Raw genomic sequence first — 18,365 nt, 5'->3', positions numbered from 1 at the left:
GAATCTTTGAAAAAAGAGGAAATAAGACAGGCATCTCTTCATTTCTTTATTAATGAGTCAAGATACACAAAGACTTAATAAAAAGTTACATAAAAGGCTCAAGCATCATCGAGATGTTCAGGCTTCACTCTCGTTTCACAACAACGGCCACCTGTTAATACTGTAACAGAAGCTGGGCACCCAGTGGCACTCAGCGATTCAAGTATCTCCTTCTAAGTAAATCTGACATGGAATTTCCAACCCAACGGGCTGCTAATGGAGGGGACCTGTTTGTGGCTCTGGATTTACTGGGACCTGTCTGAGGGACCTTTGGGTTAGAGCTGACACATGTTAGTAGATCATGTCTCCTGGTGAAGTGAGACAGGTCACACCAGGTCTCATGGTACCCTCCATATCAAGTACCATGAGAAGGTGGTGAGCAAAGTCCTAAGATTAAACCATCCAGATGTCCCCTGTGTGCCCCAGCCCCAGCCTGCGGGGATGGGGAAGATGGCTTGGGTTACCTCTGGGGAGAAATGGAACCCTCTGAGGAGGGTGTCAGAATAGGAGGAAATCTGAGAGCACACAAGGACTAAGCCACGGGATGAGGGGATTTCAGGAAGGGTATGCTCTAGGGCAGGTAGTACTACTCTCAGGAAAAGCTGTGGGAACATGATGATGGCCCAGCCATAAGCCCCGTAGGCCCCTCAGTCATGGAGTAGCATGATTATCAGGTTCCCCAGACTGACCCTGCCAGGCCAGGTGGGGACAGAGATACACTGGGGATGTTCCTGGATACACTCCACTTCAGCCTACCTGGGTAGCTGGAGAAGCCTCTCTCCAAGGGTCCATCTCTAAAGATGGGGTGTTATCTACCCACCTCACCAAAGGGGGAAATGAGGTCATAGGAGAAAGCGCACCATTGGTCCCAAAACAGAGGCCAACCCTTAACCAGAGTCTCCTTAGGCCCTGTGGAGTCCAGCTGTGGCTTGAGTTTAGGATAGATGCTCTGGAAGATGGGGATGGTGGCGGATACACCACCCTGTTTGTATGTGAGGGGAACCAGGATGGGGAAACCCCTGTTCTGGTGACCTTTATGGCTCAGGGCCCTGTTGTATGTCTGCTTCCAATGAGACCCCCCAGTGGGTGCGGTTAGAGCTGCAGCTCCCTGTGGGCAGGGGGTGTGCTGGTGGTGGGTGGTGCTCGGTAGTTCTCTGGCAGTAGCCGCTGCCCTGTGTGCAGGGCTTCCTGTCCTCCTCTGCCACTCCCAATGCAAAGCACCCCTGTGCTCACTGCTCTGCATCTTGAGGATGCAGCTGGAGATCAAACCACACACAAAACCACTCACATGCTTGCTGCAGACCGGGCTCAGAGGAGCCTCAGGGTTGGAAAGAGCCGTGGCCTTTCAGTGTTTAAAATACTCGCTAACATTATAGGATCCTGGAGACTCTGAAATGCCTCATCTGGAATGTTCTCTTTTATCCTTTCTTTTAGGAACAGGAAAAAATAAAGGGAAGGGGTGCATTTTGACAAAAAGGAAGTTTGATTTCCAACCAACACGGGTCCCCCCTGCAGCAGAATCATTCTTCTGGCTGATCCCTTGGTGCTGGTGATCTGGCCGAGTGAAGATCCCGGCACACTTTCTGAACAGAGAAGAATCCGGGTGTCTGGTCAACTGGTTGGAGGCTCACTATTCTTGACTTTCCTTCCATGTCTTTATTTCTCCAAAGAGCAAGCCTGGTCACCTGTGGGGACTGTTCTATTTGCACAGCGACCTGATTTGTAACACCTGGGGAAGAAGGTCACTCACCAAGCCACCTCATCTTCTGACCTCCTCTGAGAGGGGGCGCCGTTGTTCTGGCTGCCCCTCCACTCCAACCCGGGCTGGAAATATCCCGTCTTTGCTCCCACAAGCAGCACCAGAGAGGGAGGTGGGCATTTTCAGGGGGGACTGTCCCATGCAGAAACAGATACCTGGGAGTCCCATCATGAGCCCCACCTTCTTTTCTCCTCTGCTCTTGTATTACTGTCGAGTTCCAAGAGGGTAATAAAAGTGTGTGCCAAAGAGACAAGGAATCCGCTAACCCTTGAAGGGAAGGGGTTTGCTCAGTAACTGGGCTTAACAGAGGTGGTGGTCGGTTGACTCACGGGGAAATGGCTTCAGGTCCTGGTAATGTTTAAGGGAGATCCATACTGAATCTTTTGTGGTTAAGATCCTGTGTGACCTTGAGTTTTCTGGAGGGAGTCCACAGGGGCTTCCTTGGACATGACAGTGAGTTTGTATCAGAGAAACCCTGGGCAGCACAGGTGATGCACAGGAGCAGGAGAAGATCTGAGAAACCCAGGGCCTCTCGCCCGCCTGGGGAGAACAACCGAACCCATGCTGTCTGAAGATAAATGCACTTTTGTGCAAAGCCACTCACTCATCTTAGTTTATATATTTTCAGGACAATAATAACAAACTCTCCTTTTAGAAACGACATGCTTGCACCTGCCACTCATCTCGGTGAGATAAATTTTGTCTTCTGATACCTGCGTCCTCAGCAAAAGCCCTCTGGGTAAATGCATCTCTCTTCTCCTCAGTTTCTAGGCAATGAGTGGGGCTGCTTTCCCTCCAGGGTATGACCCATGGCCTGAGGACCCCTACCCCCCCACCCCCAGCTACATACCATTCCCATTAACTTCGGGCCTCTCGGCCATTCTGCTCATTCTGGGTTGAGTTTGGCACTCAATGAAGAAGACAACAATAGTATCCTGTCCATGTTATCAGTGAGGTCTGCTGAAGACCTGGGATTCCACCAGGCAGTGGGCACAGACCCCCCCCCCCTAAATAAAATAATCATCACTAAAATAATTTAAAAATCTACAAAAGACATCTGAGCTCAGACACTGTGGCTTGGAGTCAGGCGGCGGGGGGAAGCTGGATCATGGCTTGTTTGGAACGTTGCACATGGATAAATACGCCCACATCAAACCAACACTAGGTAGCTAAAAGGAACAACACACCCACCAAGAGAAGGGGGGGACCCGGGTGTATCAACCGGCGAGGGGCTAAAGGCTGCTCTGTTCACAGGTGGCTTCCTGGTCTCACGGGAGATCTGAGACAGCTCGTGCCCTCTGGCAAAGCCAGGCCCTGTCTGCTCCCAGCTCACCCTTCCTTTCTCCCTTCCCGGGCCAAGTCCTCAGGCCAAGGGTTGTGGTTAGAAATGGTTTTCAGTGCAGTTAGGCAGTGGAGGGGTCCCGAGGGCTGGCAGTTCGCTGTCACTGTGCCCAGGGACTCAGGCCGTCACAAGATCACGCACTGCAGTTTATGGGTGCCAGTGGCCCGGTCTCCCCGCCATTTGGTTTTCTTCTTCTTCTTCTGGCTCTTTTCTGGAATCTGTTGCCTTTTAAACATTGAAGGATAGAAAGACAAAGTCAGAACGGATTTTGCTTCTCTTCTCCCCCTTCCTCCTGGGTCAGAGGCACAGGGAGCCTGTTCTGGCAGGGGCTGGGGGTTGGGAGGACAGATTTGGAGGCACTGGAGTCCTAGCTGCTAGAGAGGGGCCTGGCTGGATAGCATCTCTTAGGGCAAAGAAACTGGGAAGGAAGAGGAGGGGAAAACTCAAATCATCCTGTTGATGGGAATTACTGTCACCAGGCTGGGTTGCTATATTTATTTAAATCCTAAGCTGCATCATGCTTTAGGTTGTACAGAGTGCTGGCCTCTGTTTCTGTGTTCCATATTTTAAATTAAATGACAGGCCAACTGGCATTTTATTGCAAAAGCTTTTCGCATGTTTTAACTCTTCCTACGTCTAAACCTGACCTTAGATGTACAGGTCATAACCAGGACGTCCCTCTATGCTACTTGGTGGTAGCACATCCTAACAGGAGACAGAATGACCAGGAGTAAATCATTTCAAGTGTGCAGAGAGAGCTGCCAGCAGAAACGTTAAGTGAAGCCTGCTGTATTTTCCATTATGCTGAAATAACAGGAGAAAATGAGATTATTGAGCACATGCAAGGTGGATGGGGAGGGATGGACAGTGGGGATGGGGAGGTGTCGAGCAAAGGACAACGTTAGAGCTCTGGGTCTCATCCAGAGCTAACCGACAGCCCTCTGAGTCACCAGCATGAGGGCAATGGATTCAATGCATGGTGTCTTGAGAACCAAGGCCTGGGCTGCTCCAGATGCTGGAGATTTGAGAAGTGGGATACATGGGGACAGGGATTGCAGCCAGTCATCTGAGCACCAGATCATTACACCTGGACCCTGACCTTGCAAAGGAATGTTCAAGAAACTATTTGTCAGGCCAGCTGACTTTGCTCGAAGGCTGAGAGCTGTGGGTCTGGAAAAGAGATGCCCACACGGTTCCCCTGAAATTGGCGCCCCAAAATCACACAGTTGGTTGTTCAGGGGAAACTGCGTACCCAGGGCTTCTGCTCTGGGAATGGGGAGAGGGGCCTGCCTCGTTTTTGCTGGGTGGAAAGCTCTGGTGTTGGGAGAACACCCAGGGTGGCTGGACGGGGCGGAGGTGCCACACCTCAGCAGGAAGACACTTCCTTTCAGCAGGTGAAGGAGGGTCCGCGTGGCAGGAGGAGCAGCTTCCACCCACAGACCCATCTGCAGCTGGGGGAGGGCGGAGGTGGGTGGAAAGCCAGGGGCAAGAGATGGAAGGAGGCTCAAGAACTGGCCAGAACAGGAGCTGCGTTCCTTATCAAACCCTCAGCCTGGCTGGGCCCTTCCCAGCCACAGAGGCTCCTTCCAGAGAGGGGTGGGCTGCTCACCTAATTACTCTAACGAGGTCATGGAAGGCTTTGTCCACATTGAGAGGCGGGTCCTTGGCACTGGTTTCTATGTATGGAATCTGTAAGGCAAAGCTCAACTTGGTCAAAGAGGCGCTGAGATCCACACAGTCCTTCCCCACCCCAAAGATGCCAAATTCTCAGAGGTCCCAAGGAACCCAGGATGGAATCCCTGGTCCCCAGCAGCCTCAAGCTTCTTTTGGTGGCTTCTCGCTCTGAGGTTGGAAAGTTTTACTAATGGCTTTTCCGATTCCCTCTTGTTCTCTAGTCACAGAGATATTTGATAGCTTCCTAAAAATAGCATATAAATGATCTTTTAATATACTGGAAGACTTAAGATTTTTTTTCTTTCATCAAACTAAGATACATTCGGATTCTTTTCATTTTCCTTTCTGAGGCCTGCTTCTCTACCTTGTAATCCCCAGCCCTCTTTTGGGCCCCTCCAGAGTGAACACAGTGGGAAAGGCTGAGGAGGGGCTAGGCCACAAGCAGGACTCTGAACCCAGGTGACCTTTCTGGGCCATGCTGGTCCCCGCCCCACGGCGCCTGCCCCAGTCCAGCTCTTGTTTGGTCTGTGTCTATGAGTCCGGGAGCTCAGCCATGTTTACACAGGGATGATGCTGAGGACTCATCTCATGGCCAAAAGGCAGCAGCACATGAGAGCTGTGGCCGAGGTGACCCCGTGGGCCGTATCTACACCAAGTCTCGGTTTGATGAAGGGAGAACCAGGCTTCTGAGCGCTCGTCTTCTCCTATGACAAGGACCCACAAAGGTGGGAAGTGCTGGTGATACCCCACGCGGGGGTGGGGGGTTGGAGAAATAGGCACAGGCCTCCGTGCGTGAGACGGAAGTGAGCTGATTGTGGTGAGTTTTCAGAACTTTACTATTTTTCATGGCTTTTCTCCGATTACAAAATTAGTCCTTTTCATTACAATACGTTTGAAGGAGAAAAGCACAGTTAAGAAAATAAACATGACCCGTTGGTTAAGTGCACGGGGTGGGAGCGGTGGCAGAGCCTGACAGAGTAAGTTGTTATTTCAGAGGAGTTATTGTAAAGCGTTGTCCAGGGCCCGGGACAATCCGTGTCTTCCTGTCAGTTTTCATTGCATGAGGTCAGATGTCCACACCCTGCTTTGGCTTCAAGCGGTGGTCTTAATGGAGCTGACAGACACACAAAGGGCAGGGCACACAAAAGGGCAGAGCTCAGGCCTTTGAAATCTTCATTTAACAAATATTTGAGCATCTGATTTTACTGAAAGAAAAATGCTGTCCTCTGTGAGCTGTTTGGTTTCCCAGGTCCCCGCATCCCTGACCTCACTGAATACCCATATTAACCAGCAGAGGCAGGCAGGATCTCATTCTGCAGCAGGAGACGGCTGAGGGTCACGTGCCTGAGTAAGATCTACTGTGACCAGCAGAGAGTCAAACCAGGTACACATGCCACTTCCCCACCTGGCCTCCCATGCACTGGTGGGGGTGCTGAGGTCCGTTTTGGAGCCGCGTCCAATTTGGACATCATGTCCAAGTGTGGTAGATGCTTCTGTGAAGCACCTGGTAGAGCTCTGAGGTCTTTGTGGGTGAGGCCAATGGCCACCCTGAGCATTCCCAGAAGGGAAGCAGGAAGGCACCTGATCCGGGATTTGGGACCTGGCTGGAGTCCCTTCACATCCTGTACGCTGATAGCTAGAAGCCCCCAGCTTCCAGGAATTTCGGCTACCCGTGGTCCTAATCCCTGGGCTCAGAAATACATGACTTGTACTATCCCCCAGGTCCCTGGGCATGCTCCACCTTCTTTCTGGGGGCTCTGCCCACTGAAGAAAGTCTGACATGCATCCATTGGGTTCTTAGAATTCAGGGATTTCAGTAGCAACTGGACTTAAACTAAGGGAAACCTTGCAATAATAATTGGTAGTACTATTTAACTCCATGCAGAAAATACTATCTTCCTGCATTAGGTGGGGATCCTTCCTGTTGTAGGTCTGGGGAGAAAAAGAGGGATCAGCAAGAAAGATCGAGCAGTCAGTGATATGAGGACCAGAGTGCGGAGTTTGGGTGGGAGCACCCTGTCTCAGTCACCTAGAGAGGAACTGGTCTCAGGAGCTATAAAGTTGGGATGTCATTGAGAGCGGCTGGTAGAGTCCTCTGGTCAAACACAAATGAGGCAGCAGTGTTTGCCCCGGGGAACAGCATCAGGCTGAGAGGAGAGACCTGGTGCTCCTGGGTCTCCTTCCCTTCTATTTGCAAAAGTCAGCTATGGATGCCTAAGCAGCACCTGTGAGCCTCCACACTACCCAGAGCTGCTGGGAGGGAAAATCAGACAGCGTTTGTGGAAGCCCCCAGCAAACCCTCCTTAGACCTACGGAACTGGTCATTGTTTGGAGGTCAAGAATGTGAAATGCAATCGCTCCTCAGGCCACCTCTGTTCAGCATGCCAGGCCCTCCCGTGCTCTCCCAGGCCTGTGTCTAATACTGACCATGAGGGTCAGTTCCCAGGCTCCTCTGGAAGCTTCTGAGCAGCTCCTGGCCTGGCTGACCACTCCTGGTACCTGGAGGAGGCACCATCTTTACTTGGCTTCCAAATTCCCCACTCTGGTCCTCATATCACTGACTGTTCGGTCTTTCTCACTGATCCCTCTTTATCTCCCCAGACCCACAACAGGAAGGATCCCCAGCCTCAGCCCCAGGACCCCTTCCCCATCTACACTTACTCCCTTGGGTATTGTGGTTTTGAATTCTGTCTTCAGATGGGGGCTCTGACTGCCTTCCTGGCCTCTCCCCTTGGTCATCTGTGAAGCTTCTCAAATGAAGACACTGAAACCCACGATCCTGAATCTCCCCTACTGACTCCGACTGTCCCTCCTGGCTCACTTACTGGAGTTCCAGTCTCCTCTAGTTGTTCATGCCCAAACCTTGGAACCGTCTCCTCTCTCTCTCTCCTCATAAGCAATCTGTGAGGAAATGCTGTTAGCTCTTACAAACCCAGTCCACCACCTTCACAGCAACGCTCTGGTCCAAGTCAATCTTATGTGGGCCATAGGGACAGTCCCTTCCTAATCTCCCTGCCCTCATCCTTGCCACCCATGGACTCTACTCCATGCAGCCTCTAGAGAGAGACTGTTCATTTGTAGGTCGGGCCATATCCCTCTCACTCACAACTCTCCAGTGATTTCCCTCCTCACAGTAAAATCTCACAAGGATTAAACCACCTTTCCCTCCTCACTTCCCAAAGTCACCCCAACTGCTCCCTCTGCTGAGCCAAGATGGCCTCCTTGATGTTCTGCAAACTCCCACCTCAGGGCCTTTGTACACGCTATTTCCTTTGTAGAATATTCTTTCCCCAGACACCTGCAGGGCACATTCTCTCCTGTATGAACTCCCTGCTGAATTGAACCTTTCAGGAAATCTCTTCCTGACTACCCTGTTTGGAAAGCATCCTCTCCACGCCACATCCCTGACCCCCTTTCCCTGTGTTTGTTTCCATAACACCTAACTTTCAGAACTCTAATTTGCTTTGCTTATTATAGTCTGTCTCGGTCACTGGAGGCAGGCCCCATGAGGCAGGGATGATTATTGTCCAGGGCCTAGAGTAATGGAATCAAGACATGAACAGAGGGCAGAGACAGGCAGAGTTAACTTCCAGTGCACCCTCTCTTCAACTAGCAGAGCTGGGCTAATGGCCAGAGGGGAGGTTCAACCTGGCAGCAGAGGAGGGGGCCAGAGAGCACAGTCCATGCCCACAAGGGCTGGGGATGCCCAGAGACTTCACCTAGCAACACTAGAAAACCTAACATTTTCTGATGATATTCAGGTTGTGGCCTGGGGCAAACCTCAGTGTGGTCACTTGTCAGGTGGGGTTAAGGACGCGCACACTGTGAGGAGCCATCAGCATGGTGCGCCTGTTCCCCAGGAGCAGTGCCTGGTGCAGGGCAGAGCTCAGCGAACAGAGCTGACTCCAACGAGCGTGAGCATACTGGGTAGTGGACAGAAGCAACCCCTCTGCAAAGCCCAGGCATGGATCTGCAGGGTCCTGGTGGGACTGAGTGGCCCTTGACCAGGAGGTGGGTGGAACGCCACCCAGAAGGTATCAGGTCCCCACATCGGAACTTCTAATGACTACAGAGGGTGTTTTCTCTCTGACTTGTTTTAAAAATATCCCCCCCCCCATATGCCCCATGAGGGCCTGCCCCATAAAATCCAGTTGCTACTCAGGAGGCCCACGTTCCAATTCCAAAGGCCAGCACTGCCAGAGAGATGGAGTACCCACATTCACACATCCTCCGGCCCCACACAGCCCAACACACGTGCACCTACATTGTGTTTGTTCGCCATTTCTTTTCCTTGCTCCCTGGTGATTTTCCTCAGATGCATCAAATCGACCTTGTTGGCCACGAGGATCATGGGAAATGACTCCCTGGAAATAAAGGGACAGTGAGGGCCAGTGCCTGGCTGAGGGGATGCAGTCAAACCTCAGGTGTATCAGCCTGCTTGGCCGGGGCAGAACCCCTTCCCAGCTCCTTTCCAGAGTGAGGTAAGCCCTTGGGTGAAAGGGGCCTGGGAGGTGAGGTGCTGTCTTGGTTTTGAAGCCTCAAGCCTGTCACAAGGCTGGTGTTGAGGCTGGTCCAGAGGCCAAACTGCCATCCAAATTGACACTCTCACTTTATGCCCCATGAGGTCCTGCCCTGTTGAATCCAGCACTGGATATTTTTATTCTTTAAAAATTGTAATTTCACAGGTGAAAAATGGCACTTTACTATTTCCCTCACATTTCTTTGATTAGCAAGAAAATTGAATATTTTCCTACCTGAGTCACTTTTGAGGCTCATATACTCAGGGACATAACTGCAGCTCTGTGTGTGTGTGTCCCTTTACCTAGTAAAGTCATTACCCCTTTCTCCTTTAGAATAAGTATTAACTGGATTTTTCTGTGTTTACTGGGATTGGTCAGAGCTTGCTGTTTTCCTATTAGCTCCTTGGTTTATTGTCTTTACTTTGCCTCTTCGAGATCCAATCAACTGAAAAGACCAGCTGGGCTGAAAATGGGCTCCAAATTATTTAATTATGAGACAAGGAAAAACGTGCTTTTAATTAGAGGCTTATAAATCTCACAGTCAAATGTGACTTAATCAATGACCATGTATACTAGAGAGAAAATTCACTTCTTTGTCCATAATATAACTTGGCTAAATTGGAGTTGAAACAAAGATGCTGCTACAGGGTGGGGATGGACCCCCTTAGGTCCCTGGAAGCAGTTTGGTCCTGAAGAAAAAATCTAGGGGTGGCACTGGAGGAACTGATAGGGAGATCTGTGGGGAGGAGAGAATTCAGCTTTCCAGGAGAGGAAGAGGGAAGAGGAGGAAGAAGAGGAGGAGAAAGAGAAAGAAAGGCAGAAGGGAGCCTCCTGCAGGCCAGGAGCTGGGACACCCTACCCTCACCTGTCCTTGACACGCAGGATGAGCTGGTGGAAGCGGTCCACGTGCTCGAAGCTGGCCTTGTCGGTGACGGAGTAGACGATGAGGAAGCCGTCCCCTGTGCGCATGTACTGCTCCCGCATGGCACTGAACTCTTCCTGCCCTGCTGTGTCCAGAACTGGGGAGAGATGAGGCCACTCAGGGGCTGCCAGCGTCCCACTGGAGTCCCCTTAGCCCACAGACCCCCAGGCAGTGGCTGTTGCTGTCCCCCCAGTGGGAGGCTCTGCCTGGGTGGTTTCAATCCAGGTGCTCATTGGGCCTCAATTCCCTGATCCACCCACAAGCTATTTAAAATCAGTGATCAGCTCTCACAAACACCCACTGAGGAGTCCCCAGGGCCGGGGTGACTCCCTGCTGCAGCATTTACAGAGCAGGATTCTTTGGGAAGCTAAGCTCAAAGACTCTCTTTGAGTCTCCAGTTCCGCCATCTTGCTGCCCCCTGTGCAGAAACGTGTGTTTGTGGATAAGCCTAGGAGAAGCCCTGAGGAGGCCACTGGTCAGTGTGGACAGATACCAGGCAGGCTTTAGGGAGGGAATGACCCTCACCTCTAGGATGGGGCTGTCACAGGGGTGGCGGGAACAGTACTGGGGCTGGAAGCAGGGTCCCCCAAGACCATGAGAAAGGTCCTTCCCTCCAAGCCACCATCGTCCCACGGACCCCTGACGCTCACCCTTCCTTCCTGGTGAGATCAAGTGCTCCACCTCTGCCTGGCTCAGAGAGTCACAGCCACAGCTGGGGTGGGGGTGTCTCCTTCCAGCTGTGCCAGCCTGACCACTCCCACCCTACACGGTCCAAGGTCTGAACTGTGGGCTCCTGCATGCCCCTGCTCACTGGCCTCCATGCTCTTTCCACTCTGTGACCAGACCCAATTTCTCCCTCTCCCTAGAGGCAGTGAAGTTGGTGGTTACAGATTTTGGAGTCAGACCACGGCGCTGTGTCTGGCTCTCCACTCCTCGGGTGTGGCCCCGGGAAGGCTCATTTCTCTGTGCCTCTGTTTCCTAAAACAGGGATGGCCAGGGTTGTTTGAGTTAATATGTGTAATGCCCTGAGAGAGAAGTACTGGCACAAAGAAGGCCGAGGGGAGTGTCTGCCAGGAGCCTGCCATCTTCGAGGGGCCTTCTCTCCCACACCCTCGCCTGGGCTCCTTCCTCCCAGGCCTTGGCTCACTCTGATGTAGTGTTCTGCTGCCTGAGCCCCCAGGGTTCTCCCCACTCTGTCCCAACCCTTCTCCAGACACATCTTGCTGCCTGTTCAATGTCCCCCAGAGGCAGGGACCTGGTCTGTGTGAGTCACCTGGCTATTTGAGTCTCAGCACAAAATGTACCCAAATAGTACTTGAATGAGCAAATAAATGAGGAGTCTAAGCAAATCTGTTCATTCATTTAAGAAATCTTTGAGTGCCTACAATGTGCTGGGCAGGGTCTAGCCTCTGTGGGCACAAGACAAATGTGGCAAAATCCTTGCTGTGGTAGGAACTTAAGATCCCGTCGAGAGACAGATAAATGAGAGGCTGCTGGAACGTTAGCTGGTTAAGCGTACACTATGAAGGACAACAGAGCCGGCTGTGTGTGTGTGTGTGGGGGGATTACTGTCAGAAGATGGTATTATTTATACAAGTTCATTCTGGCTCCTCCTAACAAGTTCCCTTTTCCAATAGGCCACACGTGGGAGCAAGGGGACCTGTTAGGAGCTCGTGCAGCAATCCAGGCAGGATATGATGGGAGGCTGGGGGAGGTGGCCAGGTGGGGCCACTTTCAAAGACAGGGCTGCAGTGGGGGTGCTATTGGGTCTGGCCTGAGTGACAGGGTGAATATCGGTGTCATGGACTAAGGCAGTAAGGAAGAAGGAGAAGCAGGATTTGGGGGCTCAGTTTTGACACAGGCTGCAAAACCTAGCAGACCCCTGAATAGGACTTCAGACAGATATTTGGAGACTTACGTCAGATGCTGGGAAGAAAAGAGGTGGCAAGAGACAGATACAGGGGTGCCAGTGGGTGGACAGCAAGGAAAGCCACAGAACGAGCTACTGAGGATACTTAGGACTCCACATCTCCTCTGGTACCTTCAGACAGGGCCTGGGAAAGTGACCTGTCCCATCAGATCATCACTGATGCAGGGACTGGTGAGGCCCAGTCCTTCTGCACTTCAGAGGGGCGATGGATGGACAGGAGGAGCTGGGATGTGCACCAGACGTGAGAGAAGCTAGTGGCTACTCTGCCCCACCCTGGGCCTCAGGCTCATGCAGGAAGAGGGGCAGGACTCTGGACATCTGACAACTCTGACATCCTACAACTCTTTCATCTGGATATAAGAAGACAAGGACCTACAGTGAGGACCAGTGGGGTGGCTGAGGGGTAGGAAGAGTGCACCTTCAACTGGATCCCTCCATTATAGCTTCCCCCCACCCAAATAAATCCCACTTAGAACTGCAATCAATTAAACACTTGAAATGGCTGATATGTGGATGGGAAGGCCTAAATTCAACAGCAACATACATTAAGGTCATGTTATAATTAATATATTCACATATTGTCTAGGTTATGTTTAAAAGTATGATCATTCAATTAAAAAAAAATCTCAATAGGGAGCTGAAAATACAATGGATCCTCTGAAAAGGAAGACAGCCATTTCAGACACTGAAGGTCTTTGACATTATCTTGCCCACACTTTCTAAAAGAATTCTTAGAGATGTACTCAAGCAAAGTGAAAAACAGATTCATGAAAGAGAAGGATAAGGGATGTTATAAATAGTCATAAGCAAAAGAAAACAGCAAAATATAAGAGTTAAGTTTAAATAAAATGTTAAATAGCTTGAAGAGAAGGGATGATAAATTGGAACTAAAATCTATGATGAGCCATGTGTGAAGGAAGAGACCAGGAAAATGTAAGTGTCCCTCACCTGAGAATTAAAAATCTGAAGTGCTCTGAAACCTGTAACATTTTGTATACCAATGTGGTGTTCAAAAAGTTTTACATATTGGAACATTTTGGAGCTTAGATTTTTGGACTAGGGATGTTCAAATGGTAAGGTCTATGCAAATATTCCCAAATCTGAAAAACTCTGAAACCTGAAACACTTATTGCCCCAATATGATATCCTTATTCTGGTACTAGATAAGGGATACTCGGCCTGTACTAACTTTCTTGCTTCATTGGGAAAGAGGCCAAAGATCCCAATTATACCCAGAGGCTGATAGGAAAATGTTAAGTATACACTTTCTTATGTATATAGCAGACCTACCCAAAGAACAGAATAAAACCCCAAACCTCCTAATCACCAGAAGAGAGGAAAAACAGAACAAAGCAAATGGAACCAATTCAACAAAAGGCAAAAATAAACTTAATGAAATAAGCAAGTACAATTAAAAAGTAGATGTGAAATAAGATGGCAGAAATAAATCCAATCACAATAAATACAAATGGGATGAATTCACCTGTCAAAAGCAGATTCTTAGTACTAAAAGCAATTTGCCTGCTACTTAAAAAAAGACCCATGAGAAGAAAATGACACACACAAAATGAGAAAGGATAAAAGAAGAATATACTTGCCACATGCTAACCAAAAGAAACGCATCTGCAAAATTAAGTTCAAGGTTAAGTCATTAAATAGGAAAAATGTAGGTTATGTATAATGAGAAAAGGTAAAAACATCAAAAAGTGCCAAAGTCACGAAGCTTAAAACATGGAAACTTTTAAACAGGTCTGTCTTAAAGATAGAACAAATGCCCCCACCAACTAATGATCTGTTATTAATAGAAACAAGAATATAAAATAATCCATTCACTTTGAAAATTTGAAAGTTATATTGCTCTATAACTCTCCAGTTAAAGAGAAAAGCCAAGCAGAAATTACAAATAATTTGTAATTGAAGGACAATGGGTTGAGACCAAAATGGTTCTCAGGGGGAAATTATAGCTTTAAATGCATTTCAGAAACTGAAACTGAAAATTAATTAAGCACTGAAATTGGGAAGCTAGAAGAGGATAAATAAAACCAAAGAGAGAGGGGCTGAGGCTGTGGCTCAGTGGTAGAGGGTTTGCTGTGCACATGTGAGACACTGGGTTCGATCCTCAGCACCACATAAAAATAAATGAACAAAATAAAGGTATTGTGTCCATCTACAACTAAGAAATTAAAAAAAAAAAGACACGGGGTGGGGGAATAGTCAATAAAAGTAGAGGAAGGAGGGCGAAAGTAGTTGATAGCTAAAAATCAAAAGTAGTTGAAGTCTAAAATATCTAAAATTCTTTAAAAGATCAATTTAAAAAATCTTTAGCAATTCTTGTCTGAGGGGAAAGAAAAGAAAAGTAAGCATTTGGAAGGAAAGAAGGCTTGTGGCTATGGATACAGATATATTTAGTTATAAAAGAAATCTAGTTAACAGTTTGATAGCAACACACCTTCATTTCTAGAAGAAATTGATGATTTAAGAAAACAAAGGATCAAAACTACCTCAAGAAAACAAAAAAAAATCCAGATACATCAATAACTGCAGATAAAACCCAAGAGAGAAAAATCTATTCCACAAAGGGCAGAAAAGCTATTCTTGGCCCTATGGTGGGGGCAGGCGAAGCCAGGGAGGAGGTGGGGCTGAGCTGGACCTAGTCTGGTTTGGGGTCCATTCCTTGTCCAGCTTCCCTTCCACACACATATGTCTGGAAATGCCTCCTACAGCCACATGGCAGCGGCCGTGCCTTCGAGGCTTCTTAGGGAAGGCTGAGGATGATGGGCAGCTATGCTGCTAGGAGATCAGGGCTCCACCTGCGTGCACGGGGCCAAGCCTCACGGCGTGAAGTAGGAGGACTCCAGAGACACAGAGTATTAGTCACTGCGGGAGAAGAGGCGTTCTGCCAGAGTGTGTGTGTGTGACAGAGGGGGGGTGGGGAAGGGAGGGAGATTATGGAGGCAGTGTCAGGTCTTCGCTGCCCCAGTCCTCTCATGGTGGTGGTGGTGGTGGTGGTGGTAAGAGAGCCAACTCCATTGCAGGGGAAGATTAAAGTGGTGGCTGCTCTCAGATCTTGTAGATTTCAGAAGCCAAGACACACACACACACTGGCATGGTGTGAGGTCCCAGGCAGGCTGGCAGCCAGCATGGAGAGGCACCAGTCTGGGTTCCTAATAGGACTGCCAAGACCTCCTCCTCCTCCCCCTCCTCCAACTAGAGGGGTGTGACTGGCCACCTAGAGCCAGCCAAGCCTGTGACCTCCACCTTCAATGCCTGTTCCCCTCCCCTTGGGCTGTCCCAGGCACCCTCCAGCTCACCCTCCAGCTCTGTGTGGTTGATCTCCTCAGCTCCTCCTCAGGAGAAGGCTCAGCCTCTGACCTCCATCTTTGAAGGCTTCCTCTCCACCTGGCTCAACTCCCCACCTTGCAGTAGGAGCCTGAGCATTCACATCCCTGGGCCTCCAGAAAGCTTCAGCACCCAGCGAGGGCTCAGAAAAATAAGTGCACAGTGACGAGACAAATCAAGTGCACGCGACAGGAAATGCTGTGACCACACTAAAACAGCTCACTCCAGCTTTAAGGGAAATCACTAAACACTGACTTTTTAACTAAATTTCCTGGTGCAACCTTCAGGGTGAAACTAGGCTTCTGGAACCTAGAACAGTAGACAATGATTTCCAGGGGTAATATGGTCAGAGCTATTTCCAATCCCTAGACCCACCGGGGGAATGAAAGAGCCCATTTTACAGGACAGTTAGGTGGGGAAGACTGAGCCCCTCCCAGGAACAGATTCAATAAAATAATGTTCCTGGTTGAGCACCCACCACCACCATTTGCATCTGTGCTTCCTTTTTGGGTAAGGGCACATAGGGGCAGGGGTGGGTGCCGGGCAGCAGGAGTGGCTGTGACAACCCAGCACTGTTCCCAGAAAAAGAGTCACTTGCTTGGACTTCTCCAAAGTGCCGGCAGAATGTGGAAAGCCAGGCCACTGGGGACTCTACAGGAGAGGGAGCTAAGAGTCCTATAGAAGAATCAGCTGGCTTCCTAGCAATGGGGGGAGACTCCTTCTGGCAGGGGCCCTAACTTCCTCAACACGCTCACTGAAGGACAACAGCAGCAGAGAAGAAGTGCCAGCCACCCGCCCCAGGCGTGCTCCTTCTAGAGGCCACACTACTGCAGTATGGGGCCTGGAGAGAGGAGGCCTTGGGGTCAGTTTTCATGAGTTGGGGTACAAGCTGCACATGTGGGTGCACCTTCTGGGAAGATGGTCCCTGGCTTTGTGGGGTTCTTAGAGGAGCCAGAAACACCCCCTCCCTCAGATGTTGCCCTTTGGGAAAAGGAGCAAAGAGTGGAGAGCATGGCTGGTGTCTCAGCAGTGTAACCAGAGCTCAGGGGCAGATGCAGCCTGGGAGGTCCTGGCAGTGGGGAGTCCAGGAGGCCAGACTCTGGCCCCCAAACCTGTTCCACCGCACAGCCACTCTGGGAGGCCAGGCCTTCACAGGTGAAGCAACTGAGGCAGGCAACGCCACTGCGTCACTCAGGCTCATACCGCGAGTAAGCAGGGGGCAGGACCAGAACCCACAACCGGCTAGCCCAGGCCTCTCTGCCCCTGGCACTAGGCTGGTGTTGAGTGGGGAGCCAGTAGCAGTGTCCCAAGGCCCAAAGAGGATCAGGTCTAAAGGGAGGGAGTCAGGATAGAGGGCTGGGGATGCAGAGATGAGATGAAGGCCCAGAGGCTACATTTTCTACACCCACCCCCAGATGGTCACATCACTTTCTCACCATGCCACACCTGCCTCGGGGCTCCACCTGTACCTGGGAGGAGAGTGACCATGCTGTGCTGGCTTGTTCCCTTTGCAGTTTTGGCCCGGAATTCCAGGGCCTTTTGAGCATCTAGTCATTCCAAACACATCCTTCTCCAGTAATTCTCCTGTTTCCCAGTGAGCACGTGTTATGGTTTGGACATGAGGTGTCTCCAAAAGCTCCTGTGTCGATACAGCAATGTCTGGAGGTCACCTGATTGGATTGTCCCTCCCAGTTGGAATGGACCCTCTGGGTGGTAACTGCAGGCAGGTGGGGCATGGCTGGAGGAACTGGGTCACTGGGGATGTGCATCTTCCTTGTGGCCCCCTCTCCCGTTCCCTCTCTCTGCTTCCTGGCCTCCATGTCCCCAGTAGCCTTCCTCTGCCACACACTTCGGCCATGATGCACTGCCTCACCTTGGGCCAGAGCAATGGAGTCAGTCATACCATGGAGTAAAGTTCAGATAAACTTCACCTCCCTTAAAAGTTGTTCCTGCTGGGTATTTTGGTCACAGGAACACAGTGCTGACGAACACACCACGTGACCTTGTCCACTGACACCTTGGTCTCTTCAGGCTCCATTCTCAGCTTAACTGAAACGGGTCCATCAGGAGATAAACTCCACCTGCCTCCCCCCTGGGCAGCCCACCTGAGAGGCTGCATTACTGGTGGCAGTGTAAAATGGTGCAGCCACTTTGGAGAACCACTTGGTAATTCCTCAAACCGTTAAGCTCATGATCCTGAAATCCCACTCCTTCGTATCTAGAAAACCTACGTCCCCACAAAACCTTGCACATGAATGTCCGCAACAACATTAGTCATCAGAGCCCCAAAGTGGAAACCATCCAAATGTCCATCAGCTGGTGAAAGAAAAAACAAAATGTGGCACACCCACATGCTACAGCGTCATTCACACATAAGAAGAAATGAAATTTTGATATCTATGACATGATAGCCCTTGAGAACACTGTGCTACAATTCACAATAGCTAAACTATGGAATCAGCCTAGGTGTCCATCAACAGATGAATGGATGAAGAAAACAAAAAATAGAGATTCGTTCAGCCATAAAGAAAAACGAAACTCCATCATTTGCAGGAAAATGGGTGGAATTTGAGAACATTTATTATATTAAGCACAACAAACCAAACTCAGAAAGTCAAGGGTCTTATGTTTTCTCTCATATGTGGAAGCTAGAGAAGAAAAAGGGAAAGAAAAGTGGGGGGCGGGGGGAGGGGGGCGGGGGGAGGGGGGCGGGGTCTCATGAAAATCAAAGGGAGACGGTAGAGGACAGGGACCAGGGGGAGGGAGGGAAGGAGGGAAAGGGGAAATACTGGGGAGTGATATTGGCCAAATTATATTTAACAATGAATCCCATTCATATG

The 18,365-nt window shown here is 50.0% G+C and overlaps 1 protein-coding gene across 3 annotated transcripts in view; it reads right to left on the bottom strand.

Moving 5' to 3' along the window:
- Positions 1-39: 39 nt before the first annotated feature.
- The window catches only part of MRAS (muscle RAS oncogene homolog), a 52,768-nt gene continuing 34,442 nt past the window's right edge, over positions 40-18,365 (bottom strand). For 2 of the 3 annotated variants that reach the window (XM_081302094.1, XM_081302095.1), the window contains exons 3-6: positions 10,200-10,353; positions 9,079-9,178; positions 4,750-4,829; positions 40-3,365 (exon numbers count right to left, since the gene is read on the bottom strand). In XM_081302094.1, coding sequence (XP_081158220.1) covers positions 3,266-3,365; positions 4,750-4,829; positions 9,079-9,178; positions 10,200-10,353 — 434 coding nt within the window. In that variant the 3' untranslated portion in view covers positions 40-3,265. Of the gene's footprint in view, positions 3,366-4,749; positions 4,830-9,078; positions 9,179-10,199; positions 10,354-15,497; positions 15,624-18,365 lie in introns of those variants that run through there. The other variant, XM_081302096.1, reaches the window with a different exon arrangement.

The sequence above is a fragment of the Spermophilus citellus genome (genome assembly GCF_964194105.1).
Source record: "Spermophilus citellus genome assembly, chromosome: 7".
Taxonomy (NCBI): Eukaryota; Metazoa; Chordata; class Mammalia; order Rodentia; family Sciuridae; genus Spermophilus; species Spermophilus citellus.
Note: the sequence above shows the minus strand (reverse complement) of the source record. Positions and strands in the feature narration are given on the sequence as shown.